We start from the raw sequence: 13231 nt of genomic DNA, 5'->3' as shown, positions 1-13231 counted from the left end.
CCCTGGTATAAGTACTGAACATACCACGCATTGGTTTCTAATGCTTCCAAGTTTTTTTTCCTTCCAAATAAAAAGGCAGGCATGTGATAATGTCAATAAAGCTAATGAAGCAGGATAAGAGATTGTATTTGGTTAGTAGTCCTTTAAAGGGGGGGGGGGGGGGGGGGGCAGTGATAATGTCAATGAAGCTAAAAGGAGGTCGGGTGGATTTTATTTGGTTAGCATCCTCTTAACACTATAAACATGACAGTCAGTTTGAAAGGTGTGATCAGGACAATCCTGTTGTTGTAAACACTCAGGGAGTGTTTGCTAGGAAATGGGCAGCACCTGGTAGTTCTGGGAAGAGCACAGCCAGAGCCCTTGTCAGATCCTCCTGTGTTTATTTTTTAAATGTCCTAAAAGCAGTGAAAGTGATACATGCCAGGCAGCAATCTGACCCAGCGCTCATGAGAACCAAGTCCTCCTACTGTTACAAAGAAGCAAAGAAGCAAGAGTCACATGAACACGGCTGGAGATTCTTCAAAACTTTTAGGCTAAGTCACCCCCATCCGTCTAACATAGCGAGAGCCAGACACATGAAATGACCTGTTTAAATCACAGGAACTTCAGTGCGCATGTGTAAAGGCCACTGTCGTTACGGATTCTGTCCTGTCTGCTGTCGCTGAGATGAGGTTAATGCAGACGAGCCTGGTTCTTTTGCATTGTGGTTAGGGTGTTAATGCAGACGAGCCTGGCTCTTTTGCATTGTGGTTAGGGTGTTAATGCAGACGAGCCTGGTTCTTTTGCATTGTGGTTAGGGTGTTAATGCAGACGAGCCTGGCTCTTTTGCATTGTGGTTAGGGTGTTAATGCAGACGAGCCTGGTTCTTTTGCATTGTGGTTAGGGTGTTAATGCAGACGAGCCTGGCTCTTTTGCATTGTGGTTAGGGTGTTAATGCAGACGAGCCTGGCTCTTTTGCATTGTGGTTAGGGTGTTAATGCAGACGAGCCCGGCTCTTTTGCATTGTGGTTAGGATGCTCTCTTGCAGTGCAGTGTCAACCTGCCTCTGCCCTGTTGCACATGCACAGAATGAATGATCTTGTATCAGCATTCATGGTATTGAAATGGTCCTACAGCACATAGCCATTTGAAACAGGATTTGTTTGGTTCATAGACAGCATTCCAAGATGAATTATTCCTGCCTCAATAGCAAGATCTTTAAAAAAACATATATATATATATATATATTTTTTTTTTTGGATAGGCTTTTTAAGAGACAACGTTAATATCTGTTCATAATGGTTTAAACAAATTGCACACAAAGATCTCTCTGTAGAAATAAGCATGTCTGTGGGTAGCAATTACAGTATGTTAGAAGATGTATTAACACTATAAACAACAGAACATTGTCCTTGTTAAATCTTTATTTGATTGCAGAACTTTGCACATGAATGGATTGGGGAAAAACAAACAGATAGGGACTGTACATTTATTGTCTGTTAGTGGAAAGCAAATGGTCCCTGGGCAGCAGATGTAACCAACGTTGGACAATTATAACCCAGTCGGTCACTTCACTGGCCCTAGGGGCAATAGTTTTCCATTGCTGTATAAGGATCAGTCCTATATTAACCTTATCCTTGCCTTATCGTTGGAACCTCATGGGTCCCAATCTGAGGTAGAGCAGAAATATATGTAAACAATATTTTTATATCCTGTTCTCATGTATACTCAATGGAGTTCCTTCTTCAGCTCGGCAAAAACGATTCACGACTGACAGGGTTAAGGTCATAGTTTTGAATTTTGATGATACCTTATCAAAAGTATATCAGGACACAGAGCCTGTGAAGCAGCTGCATGTAAATTTAGTTCTATGCTCAGGTTTAGTAGAATGTAGTAGAAAAGCCTACCTCAAGGGCAAGGCTGTGTCTGTCCTAAATAACTGAGCTGATGTCACTCACCAATAAACACTCTGAAATGTCAGTGTAAAGTTCCATCTTCCAACTCCCCTCATGGAATGAGGGCTGTTAAAACTCTTGATTCATAAAAGCAGCCCAATCTGCTCAAAATAAAGCATTAGGTGGTACTACTGCACAAGGAGCTCAACGCAGGTAGACGGCAGCTCACATTGCACATAAAGGCAGAAAAGAGATCTATTCTATTTGAAGTTTATTTTACATCCATTAATGACAGATAAATTGCAGTTAGGTGGATTTTATTATTTTTTTCCTCACACGATTTGAAATGCAATCCCGGAGAGATTCATAATGCTGTGAAAGAAAACCAAACGAGCGCAGCGAAACGCAAACAGTTTAATAGTCTTAACTACATTTCATTAAGCTGCTCGTGGTAAACATGCAGCGAAATGGAAGAGACGCACAGCAGCAAGAGGATGACAACACAAGCATGTGCAGTGCAGACAGGTTTTACTCAGTGATCCCAGACATGCAGGGTTTGTCAATGTGCCTCTCGGAGGAACTCTGCTTTGCAACTCTATGTGATAAAGGGGTACAGAATCATAAAGGAAAATAACATTTAGCATCACTTTGCATGTGCCATTCTAATGACAAAAGGGTTTGAAATTCATGGGGTCTGGCGGGGAGGACCCCATAAGGACCAAGACTTCCCCTTTAACAGGTAGGTGTGTGTCGGATAAGGTCATTAAATAAGACAAATAGAATCTACTGTTAAAGAGATCACATACTTTTATCACATACTGAGAAAGTTCCTTTATACAGTAAGATTGTACTGCAGTATCCCATGGTAAAAACAGCGTGAAGCACGTATGCTAAAAGCATAGTAAAAAACAAAATCCAAAAAAACTGCAATGCAAATTTACCATAGTTTATCCCGGTTAGCCAGGTTTATTAATGTGCTTTACCATACCTCACGGTTCTTTACAATGCTTACCTATGCTTGAACATGTTTGCACTGTGCTTGATATACACTTTGCTATGCTTTTACTATGGGAAACCTTTACAAGGGATGCACCCCCAGTTCTGGTGTATTCCCTTCACCTGATTTCAAAATACATTAAATGAAGAGTCCTCTGACATGTAGCTCTGCATGTTTGTGGGTTAAATTTAGATGCATGGGACGTGTATTGGTGTAACAGTGTAATGTTTGAGAGGATAAAGAAACCCACATCTCAACAAACACAATATGACAGTATGGCATTGTATTGTTACTGTTTGTACTTTCAATGTGACAATGGCTTAACTCAAGCAAAACTCGTGCAAACTGGTGATCATATCAAACAACACATCTTTACCAAGACATTTAAAGAAGAAATATTCCAACATACTTTATTAAAGATGTTTAATTCCTAAAACAAATTCCACTTTGCTCATTGATGTTGCACACCTAAATGCAGTCCCTGGTCAGATCCATTTACTCTGCTTTCAAGGTCTATAAAACAAAAAATGAAGCCAACTTGCATTTGGAGAGGATAATTAATGTAATACTTAGAGCTGTTCTGAAAGCCTGGAGAAGCAACAACCATCACCTGCCTGCCGTCTGTGCAAATTCATCAGGTTAATAAACCAGGACACATCTTTATCCAGTGTTCTCTGGAAGCTCGAGTGTCAGATGCTGTATCACGCTGCTCAAATTCTTCAGTCTGAGTAGCCCGCTAATCCTCCCTCTGTTTTGTGTTCTATTTCTGTAGCTGTGGACTACACGGATACCAAAACATCAGGCTGGAAAGCAGACAGGCGGGTCAAAATTTAGACGTGACTAATGATGATATTTGCTGTGGGCGAGTTCAACCACTGCTCTCATCCCTAGAGTGTTGATCTGATCATTGGCTGATACCCTCGGAAGGAGTAATAAAAGGGCACTGATGTAACCGTGCCTCACCCCAGTGCATCTGCACTCCCAGGACAGCAAACATGCGAGATCAGGGAAAAACAACAGCGGTTCAAGATCATGAAACACTGGCAGCCTGTTGCCAGTCCTCAAGACAGGGTCCTTTGCTTGACATTGACAAACTGCCCTTTGTGACCTCCAAATGGGTCATTCATCTAGTCCCGCTGAGCTGGTGAGTCACACCATGGATCAGTAATAAAAAAAAACAACTAGGAGATGGGGAGAGAGCTGATTATCTGAAAATAGCCCGTTAAAGTTTCAAATGCCTGTAGCCTTGTGAGGCTGACGCTTTCTTGGATTTTTTGTGACTCAGCTTTGCTGCTGTTTTCTGCAACGCTACGGGGTTAAGCAATGCATCATGAGTTATTTTCTGGTGGTTAGCAGAACACATGGAGAGACTGTACTAACGCAGTACCAGAGATTAAGAGAAGAGCAGTTACTGTTCGATATCGTGCTTGTTGCTGATGGCACAGAGTTCCCTGCACACCGAAGTCTCCTTGCTTGCTCCAGTGATTATTTTCGAGTGCTCTTTAAGGATTACACGAGGGAGTCCAAGGCCAGCGTGATCCACCTGCAGGTCGTGTCCTCTACTGGGCTCCATCATGTGCTTGATTTCATCTACACCTCCTGGCTGTCCCTTTCTCCCGAGACTTTAGAGGACACCTTGGAGGCAGCCGGCTACCTGCAGGTCACTGAAGCCATCGGGCTCTGCGGCCAGTACATCACCAACAACCTAAGCCTGGAGAACTGTTGCTTTTTCGCCAATGTTGCTTCCAGGTTCGGCCTTCGCGATGCACTCTCTGCCGCAAACAGATACATCAGCCGCAACCTGTGCAGGCTGCCCCAGTGCAGCTTGGACTCTGAAACACAGCTCGACTTGAACCTGGAGTCCATGATGGCGGTTGTGGGTTCGGATGACATGCCCAGAGTCACAGAGCTCCAGCTACTTGTTCTGGTGCTGGAGTGGCTGAAGAACAATCCGCTCTCCGTCGTTCACAACAATCTGTTACTTGGCAAAATTAGGTATGGTCTCATCCCGGTGGAAGAGCTTACAAACCTTTACTCCCAGAATGAGGTGCTGCAGACCGCCTACATAAAGAGCCTGGTTTTAAATGCAATGCGCTACCATTCCTTGAGCCACCAGCAACCCCTGAACCAGTGCACACAAAGCACCCTGCGGACCCAGAGGAGCCAGATCATTCTGGTCGGGGGAGGAACCCTGAGAGACGGGCTTGTAGGTGAGGTTCTGGCTTTTAATCCATACTTCAAGACATTCAGAGCCATCACAGACCTCAAAAGGAAAGTTCAGAACCACTGTGTTTGTGTGGTCAGGAATTTTCTGTACGTGCTGGGAGGCGAGGTCGTCCAGGTTAACGACAATGAGAAGCTGGCTACCACGCTGGTCACTAACCAGGTCTGTCGATACGATCCAAGGTTTAACAAATGGTTGGAGACTGCCGGGATGATCGAAAAAAGGGCGAGATTTTCCTGCTGCATAGTAGAGGACAACATATTTGCCATTGGTGGTAGTAGTGGTATCAATTCTTTGCATTCTTCAGTGGAGGTCTACGACATTAACACAGACAAATGGGAGAAAGTCAGAGACCTTCCACAAAAAATGCATGGCCATGCCTGCACCGTGTACAAGGACACCATTTACATATCCGGTGGCATGCATGAAAATCACATGGAGAGCAGCAAAGAGGTGTACAGTTTCAATCTACTTGACGGGCTGTGGAAGAAACGAGCAGCCATGTCAATTGCACGCTTCGGGCACCAGATGGCGACAATGAAGGAAAAGATCTTTGCGTTTTTAGGAATGTACGAACCCTTTTGTGACATAGAACGTTACGACCCAGTGGAGAATCAGTGGACAAGGTTACGCCCGGTGCTGTACGATCGGTTTTGCTATGGCATGGCTGTCATTGACAGCAGCGTGTTAATGATTGGTGGAAAGAAGTGGCACAACTCTCAAGAAGTGGCTACCCAGAACGTTATTGAATACGATGTGGACCGCGATAGCTGGAAAGAAGTTTGTAAACTGCCCTGCCCTCTCTATGGATTGCAGTGTGCTGTGCTGCAGCTTCTAGAGGTGCCACATGCTTAAAGGACATTGCACACTTTCTGAAAGGAGTGCTAACCAGTTTATTGACCTGGTATTAGCTTCATTCACATTATTACTGGTCTTTTGATCGTGCAGAGCATCTTTTGGTTTTTCACTTGTGTAGGTATGCAAATATTTCACAGACAATGCTAGAGATCAACTGCTGCATCCTGGTGGCTGTGCTGTAGGTCACATAGTCTGATTGGAGCTAGATCATTGCAGTAGAGTTTGACCTACAACACCTGAAGCGATTAGGGAAAGTATTTTCATACAGGTGTATAGCGTTGTCTTTGAAATATCTGCATATTCCTAATTGAAAATACAAGCACCACAAATACAATAATATTGCTAGTGCTAATGAGAAGATATGCATTTTAAAGCCTTGTTTAGCACTGTGTTAAAGCAATTTACACAAGTAAATAAAACACATGCAAAAAAAGAAAAAAGAAAGAAACCACACACCATAACTTATGGTAACCAAAAAGACACATTGCTGTTAAAACCAGAGAAAGGAAACCGAACCAGCAGAAGCACTGGACCTGATGATCTGTCAGGTGTCACATGGTGTGAGAGAAATGTTTGTTTGGTGCAGGGATGGTGGTGCAGAATGATCACTCACATTTCCAGTGCTCATGCTCGCCACCTGGAGTCTCAAAAGCACTTTTCTAACAGAGAAGATGAAGCTGAATTCTTCATTTCTGATTGGAAAGGTTTCCCGAATGGATAGCGAGGAGTACTGTCGCAGCCTAGACACTTGCTTACTGGTTCAGCCCTGCCTCACTGTATATCTGAGCAGGACAACGTTGGAAAAGGATCCCATTTGGTTTTATACTGGATCATTGTGGGAGAGCGTTCACAACAGAACCCTGCAATCAGCAATGTTGTAATGAGGAGAGGTGTCGCTCGTTTAAAGAAGGACCAATAAAAAAAAAGGTATAGGGAAACACAAGGTATAGGTGTTTGTGTTGAGGTGTTTGTATCTTGATCCTTGTTGTCATTGTTAAAAGCCATGCTAGTGTTTTTCTGCAAGGGAAACAGGTTTGAACTGAGATGTTAAAAAACAAAAGGGCCTAAGACTATGCAAGTGTCAAAGTAAGTGCTGATATTGGTCTGGGTGGGGGTGTTAAGGGATGGACATCTACAAATGAAGAGTCCAGTATTATATTAATAATGTTACTACGTGCTGTATAATCTTTATTAACGTGACACAGCTGCTATGATGTAAACTAGAATAAAGACGGACACACTTATACTTTCATTGCGAAAAGCGTTTCTCTTCTCTCACTTATTCTAGTGCTTTTGCATGGGTTTAAACAAGCAATGGTTGGCAAAAACAGAACGGAATTAGAGACGGATTGAAGCTAAAAGTGAAGTAACAACACAAACCATGCCTACTTGTAGAAGTGACTGTCTGATCCAGTTTCCAACCCCCCAAACAAACATCCTTTACAGTAAAGAACATGCTCACAATATCTGGAAACTAGAAATAAAACACGGTGCTTGTGTTATTAAATATACAAAATGTAGGGAGTTCATCTCTGATTCATTTGTGACACGAAATACAGTATCTGTCAATGAGAAACAGTGGAATGACATCACACTAGAATGGCCGTATTCCTCAATTGCTGCATCACGTTCCTGTTTGTATCTGAAAAGAACACAGCACTAAAATGACTCTAACCCTGTGTGCGTGTAGAGGTTAATAAGCAGCACTGTAAAACACAATGCCGTGTTTCTAGCATGCACAAGCAGATTCCACCAGCCCTGGAACGGTCCTTGCAAAGAGGTGATAATCTCAGAGCTTCTAAAGGTTAATGTAGTTAAACCCTGTTTACACAGGAGAATTACATCATCTTTACACGTACAAATAACAGAAATATACAGTATTCACACAGAGCACAGACAGGGAGAGACACCTCGGTCAAAATCACATTTACTCCGGATGGAACCGGAGCAATGTCATTATGATTGAGAAACCAGTGCACCCCCATACAGAGGGTCCTCATAAGAGCATAACAATCGCACAGTACCTGAAAGATTAAAAACACCTGTATAAAAATCAGGAGTTCATCGGGTTACAGCCGGATGCAATCCGAAATGTCTACAGGAGTCTAGGAGGGTATCATAAAAGCCTGGTGAATACCGGAGTACAATCAAAGCAGTGATCGTGATCACCATGTGGAGTGTGACAGACAGACAGAGGGACACAATCAGCACATACAGGTCTGTATCTCTTTGAATGAGGACACACAACAGGAGTCACATATGCTCTTTAAGCCTGATATCTGCTATTAGCTGCTGTGTTGCTGCTCCTATTTCATGTATTATGAACTTATTTAATGTATTATGCTTTTTTTCCTGTATATCATGTATTATGCATTTCTTTGTATTTAAAGTATTATGGATTTTCTTGTTATTACTGCATCTTGTAAAGCACTTTGTGATGGTGGTCCACTATGAAAGGTGCTATATAAAACAAAGATTGATTGACTGATGGATATTGGCACAATCAAAGCGGTTCACCTTTTTGTAAGTGAGAAACATACCCTGTAACAGTTTAACACTACTGTAGAACCTCAAAGCTGCGGATCGTGCAATGCTCGGAAAGTGGAAGCTCTGTATTTCTTTTAATAAGCAAGTGAAAAAACTCTAACACAAGGTGGCTGACACTGGCCGTTATTTTTTATTATGTATCAGTGCCACCTGCTGGGGTAATACAAGGGACTGCACACGATTTCAAATCGCAATGTATGAACAGCTCATTGTGAACTGGGTTTCCATTCTTTCCAGGCAAATGACTATTGTGCAGCCTTAAAATATATTGACACATGGACAAATAAAACATTTCTTAAAATGTAGCCCTCTACTATGTTGCTCATATTCATACTGGTGTGGCTATGGATCCAACACTGCTCACTCTACTACTGTGTACGCAATATTTTGTTTAAAAAAATGATTCTGAAAAGGGATCTGACGAGGATTCTTAAAAATCCTTTGAGAGCTTCCCTCTTATTTTCCAAACAAAGCACATGAAACCGCTGAGTGAGCTGCACGCTACCAGCAGGCACTGGGAATTTTACCAGTTAGGAGCCCCTGGCTTATTTCTCTTGTGTTGAACAAAATATTTTGACTTACCTTTTCAATCCATTTGGAGCTGGTGCAAGACAATGCAGAAGCCATGCGTTCACACCCTGTTACTCACCCACCAGGGGATTGTGAGAAGTGTCTTATACATGATCAACATCATTTGATACAAGGGAACATGGGATCAATACGGTTAATTAAACCCACATGGATTACCAGGGCTGAATTCAAAATGAATGACTGCAAAAAGATGAAATGCATACAATATTCAGGTGTTATTCATTTGCAGCCATTATTTTAAAGTGTTATCCATACAACTAAGTAAAGACAGAGGCTGACACCCATATTTGGCCTGTAATTCTAAAAAAGAAAAAATCTAAATGTTTAACACTTGGCTCATGTTTAAAACGCTAGTAACTAATAAATATCAGTAGAGACTGTGAAACAACAGAGAGCCACACTGCTGGTCACTTTGTGTCTTTTTCTCCAGAAGCTCTTACAGAACACACACTGATCATAGAAGACTGGCAGTGAGATAGGGACAGCAGGAACAGCACACAGGCAGAACCACACAGAACACACAGGGAGGTTTAAGAGCTTAACGTTTATTTACTCCAGTTATAACCACATGTGCTTAAAAGCTGAAAACCAGTACAATAAAAACGAGTAATACAACAGACCCCTGAAAGGAGGTGCAGGAGTCATTCAACACAAATGTGAAGGACCATGTACAGTAATCCCATGCTAGATTCAAGAATGCTTCAAATGCTCTTTATTTATAAAGGGATTTTTAACATTTCAACTCTCATAAGCATAAACACAGACCTTTGCTTGAGTAAAGTGCAGTCGAAAGACTGTTGCATAGCAACAGAACTTTATGTTTGTTTGGTAGTTTTAAAAATAGCCTTAGTTTTAATGCCAACTCATCTCAACGTCTGGTGACACACATCCACAAGATAGAATTATTACTCTTGCTTTCCTATATCAATAGATTTACTTTTGGTCCAGTACAATAATACAGTACTACAGAAAGTTTATTCGGTTTTTTTGGCAGCTGCAGTTCAACCTCACATATTAAGAAAGTCATGCATTACATTAATATCTTTTTTTTATTTTATTCATATTTTTTACTCTAAATATGTATATATTATCTAATTTTTCAATATGTATAAATATTACACTGGAGCCAAAAATCCATACAAATTTAGGAGCACGTTATTACCTTTGAGAACAAAAGGCCACTCCCTGTATGTGTCTGTGCAAATTTTGCAAAAGCATTGACTCGATTAGAAAATTGAAAACATTGCTATGGGTTAGTCTTCTTAGCGGGTATCTGTTGAGACAGGGAGCCTGACAAGACAACATTTTACTAGAATACAACATGCAACAACAAAAGAGAGTAAACTAATCAAACCTGAAAAACTGATCAGGACTTGGTTGAAACTAAACGAACGAGAGCATCCTTCTCCACAATGCTTTTTTTTTTTTCTATGGTTTGTAATAAGAGATTATATAGTGATATTTGTAAACAGCATAAATCGTAGTTCATGCACATTTTAAGTAACAAGCTGACCAGTCAAAAACATACAAAAAATGAAGGTTTGTGTCTTTCTGGAAAAAAAAAGAAACACACAAAGAGGATATCATGTCACTCTCACTCAATGAAGTGAAAGGAACAATGCTGCCTGCTCTGTGACTACCAGAAACAAAGCATCCATTGAAGCGGTTTGAGTTCTTGGCACACAGGCAGATTAACAGCCATCTTTGGAGATGCCAATGCCACACAATCCAAGTGGGCGAGGTTCTGCCACCTTTAGAAAAGTTTACCACAGTAATGCTGTCGTTTTCCCCCATGCTTCACCCACGGTTACACTATGCATAGCTAACATAGTTTATCACGGCTGGCCATGGTTTTTTAATGTGCTTTACAATGCTTACTTCTGCCTCGCCATGCTTTCACTGTGCTTTATTATACTGTACTTTGCGCAATGCTTTTAATATGGGAAACTTTTAGAAGGGCATGAACTCATGTGCTTGCTCAATCATGAACCGTTTTTATTTTATGTTTTGGCAGATTTAACAAACAGGTCAATTCTACAGTTTAAAAGGCCGTGGAATCTAGCATGTCTGCTGTTTAGATCATTAAAAAAAGACCCAATCCATTGAATTTATTAGCTGTCTTGGGAAATGACAGGTTTATGTAATAAATAGATATAAATAAATGTGCATGTTCTATTCAAATACATGAGGCTCTTTATTGCAGCATGAATGCATCCCCCCCCGCCCAATGCTAAACAGCCAAATTTGAATTCCCTGCCCAAAAAAGTAAACACGACCTAAAAAAACTATCTATTATCAATTATTTAAAAAAATGTGGTCAACAGAAACATAGAAGATTTGTGTTGAAGAATTCTCAAACTGCACACACACACACACACACACACACCTGAAAATAAATAAATAAATGACATTCTTCTTCACGGAACATTCTATCTTGTGAGATTCCAGATCCTTCCGGGTCAGCTGAGCACAATCCAAACCAACTGGCTGCTGCGGAGTTCCAGCTGAACCCCCTTAAAAGCGTTTAGCATGTGACATGGACCGTCTCCAGGCGGCTGTGCTTTCCCTATGTCAACCATAGCAGTATAACAGTGCAATCGCCCAGGGCTTGTCCCAGACCCTGTCTGTGGTATCTCATGATATCATTAGCAGAGATTACAAAGAAAGCCTACAAGCAGCTTCTACAGGCAGTGGTTATACTGGAAATGTACAAGGCGTGAAGCTGTGCTGTCAGAGCTGTCGTCAGTCACTGCTGTGCGGTTAACGACACACGCTTTTACACCTTTTTATTAAAAATACACATGAGCTCCTCCACTGTAAACATTTAGAAAAGACAAAAACATGACTTCAGGACAGATCGAAGAATAGCATACTGTAGAGCTGCGCTATGGTGGGTTCCAGCCCAATTTAATTGCTGTTTAATTAACTGTAGATAAAATGCTCTTATTTTACAAGGTAGGCTCTATCTAATAGTAACACTGTGTCGCCTGAACCAGTGGAACGTCTTGCTCCAGTTTGCTGTCTAACAATGTACCCCCCTTCCCCAACATTTTATTACTGTTAAATAATATATAAACAAAACACCAGTCAAAATATGGTACCATCACTGACAATGGCATCATGACCAAATACGTTTTAAATGCAAGTGCTTCAAATTTGACAATTATAATAAACAGTACAATCTGTATTACACAACATAAACGTTCTGGATTGATGTCCATATTCACGAATGGTTTGTGGATGGCAGCCAGGCCTGCAGTCTGAAGGCTGTGGCGGTGGGCATGCTTAGACATGAGTTTCAATGTAGGAGTGGGTGTGCGCCAGGGGCGGTGCGTGGGAGGCGGGGTCAGAGGAGCCGTTTACAGGGTCTTTAGGGGCACTGGTCTGGCAGATATCTAAAACAAGCTCAAGGTACATTTGTTTCCATTCCTGAAACTCTGAGGAGGTCAACTTGGGATTGTCCAGCAGCTTGTCTATGATGGCTATTTCTCCCTCTCTAGCCTAAAAACAGAAAGAGATAACAACACGCGTGTTAAAAACAGCAGACAGCATCCGGCCCGGAGGCAGACTCCCTCCTCCTGGTATTCTTGTGGGTTCGTGTTTATATTATTATTTTTCTTTCCCGCTAAGATACGAGAGGGGAATGGAGCGGCCCACAGCATCCACAATACTAGTCCTTGTGGGTCTCTAAATCAGAAACCCCTGTTGGGATGAGTATGGGTGTAACGATTCATCAAGTATTGATGAACTGGGATCATTTCTTTATATGATAGAGTATCCTAATGGTATGTATCATTTGTATTGATTATTTGTAATCAATTGGGGAAATGGATCTGTATGAATGCATGCATGCGTACACATAGATATTAATCTCCCAGTGCAACATTGATACCATTTTATTCTGAAAGAAAAAGCAAGCTCATACATGTACGTTTAAAAAAAAAAAACGCAACAGTTTTTCTTGTAGAGAAAATGGTGCAAGTTTGTAAATCTGTCCCCTTCCCTTCTCATGGTACAGTTACATCTGCAGAATATTCAGTGAGGCCTCACACTACACAGCAGCGAGGAAGTGTGAAATGGTCTCAAAACAATTGCCAAGGCACAGGCACAAAGCCAAGACTCGGACCACTTCTCAAAAAT

The 13231-nt window shown here is 41.5% G+C and overlaps 2 protein-coding genes across 8 annotated transcripts in view; one reads left to right on the top strand and one right to left on the bottom strand.

Annotated features, from left to right (window-relative positions):
• The window catches only part of LOC131696630 (connector enhancer of kinase suppressor of ras 2-like), a 127745-nt gene that overhangs the window by 8117 nt on the left and 106397 nt on the right, over positions 1–13231 (bottom strand). For 6 of the 7 annotated variants that reach the window (XM_059030760.1, XM_059030763.1, XM_059030762.1 and 3 more), the window contains one exon: positions 9617–12592. The exons of the other annotated variant lie outside the window; for it this stretch is intronic. In XM_059030760.1, coding sequence (XP_058886743.1) covers positions 12377–12592 — 216 coding nt within the window. In that variant the 3' untranslated portion in view covers positions 9617–12376. Of the gene's footprint in view, positions 1–9616; positions 12593–13231 lie in introns of those variants that run through there. 7 annotated transcript variants of the gene reach the window in all.
• Positions 3669–7120, top strand: LOC117407533 (kelch-like protein 34). Its single transcript, XM_034012666.3, has one exon. The coding sequence runs from the start codon at positions 4202–4204 to the stop codon at positions 5948–5950; it is 1749 nt and encodes a 582-aa protein (XP_033868557.3). The 5' UTR covers positions 3669–4201; the 3' UTR covers positions 5951–7120.

This window comes from Acipenser ruthenus, chromosome 9, assembly GCF_902713425.1.
Source record: "Acipenser ruthenus chromosome 9, fAciRut3.2 maternal haplotype, whole genome shotgun sequence".
Classification (NCBI taxonomy): domain Eukaryota; kingdom Metazoa; phylum Chordata; class Actinopteri; order Acipenseriformes; family Acipenseridae; genus Acipenser; species Acipenser ruthenus.
This window is presented reverse-complemented; position numbering and strand designations above follow the sequence as displayed.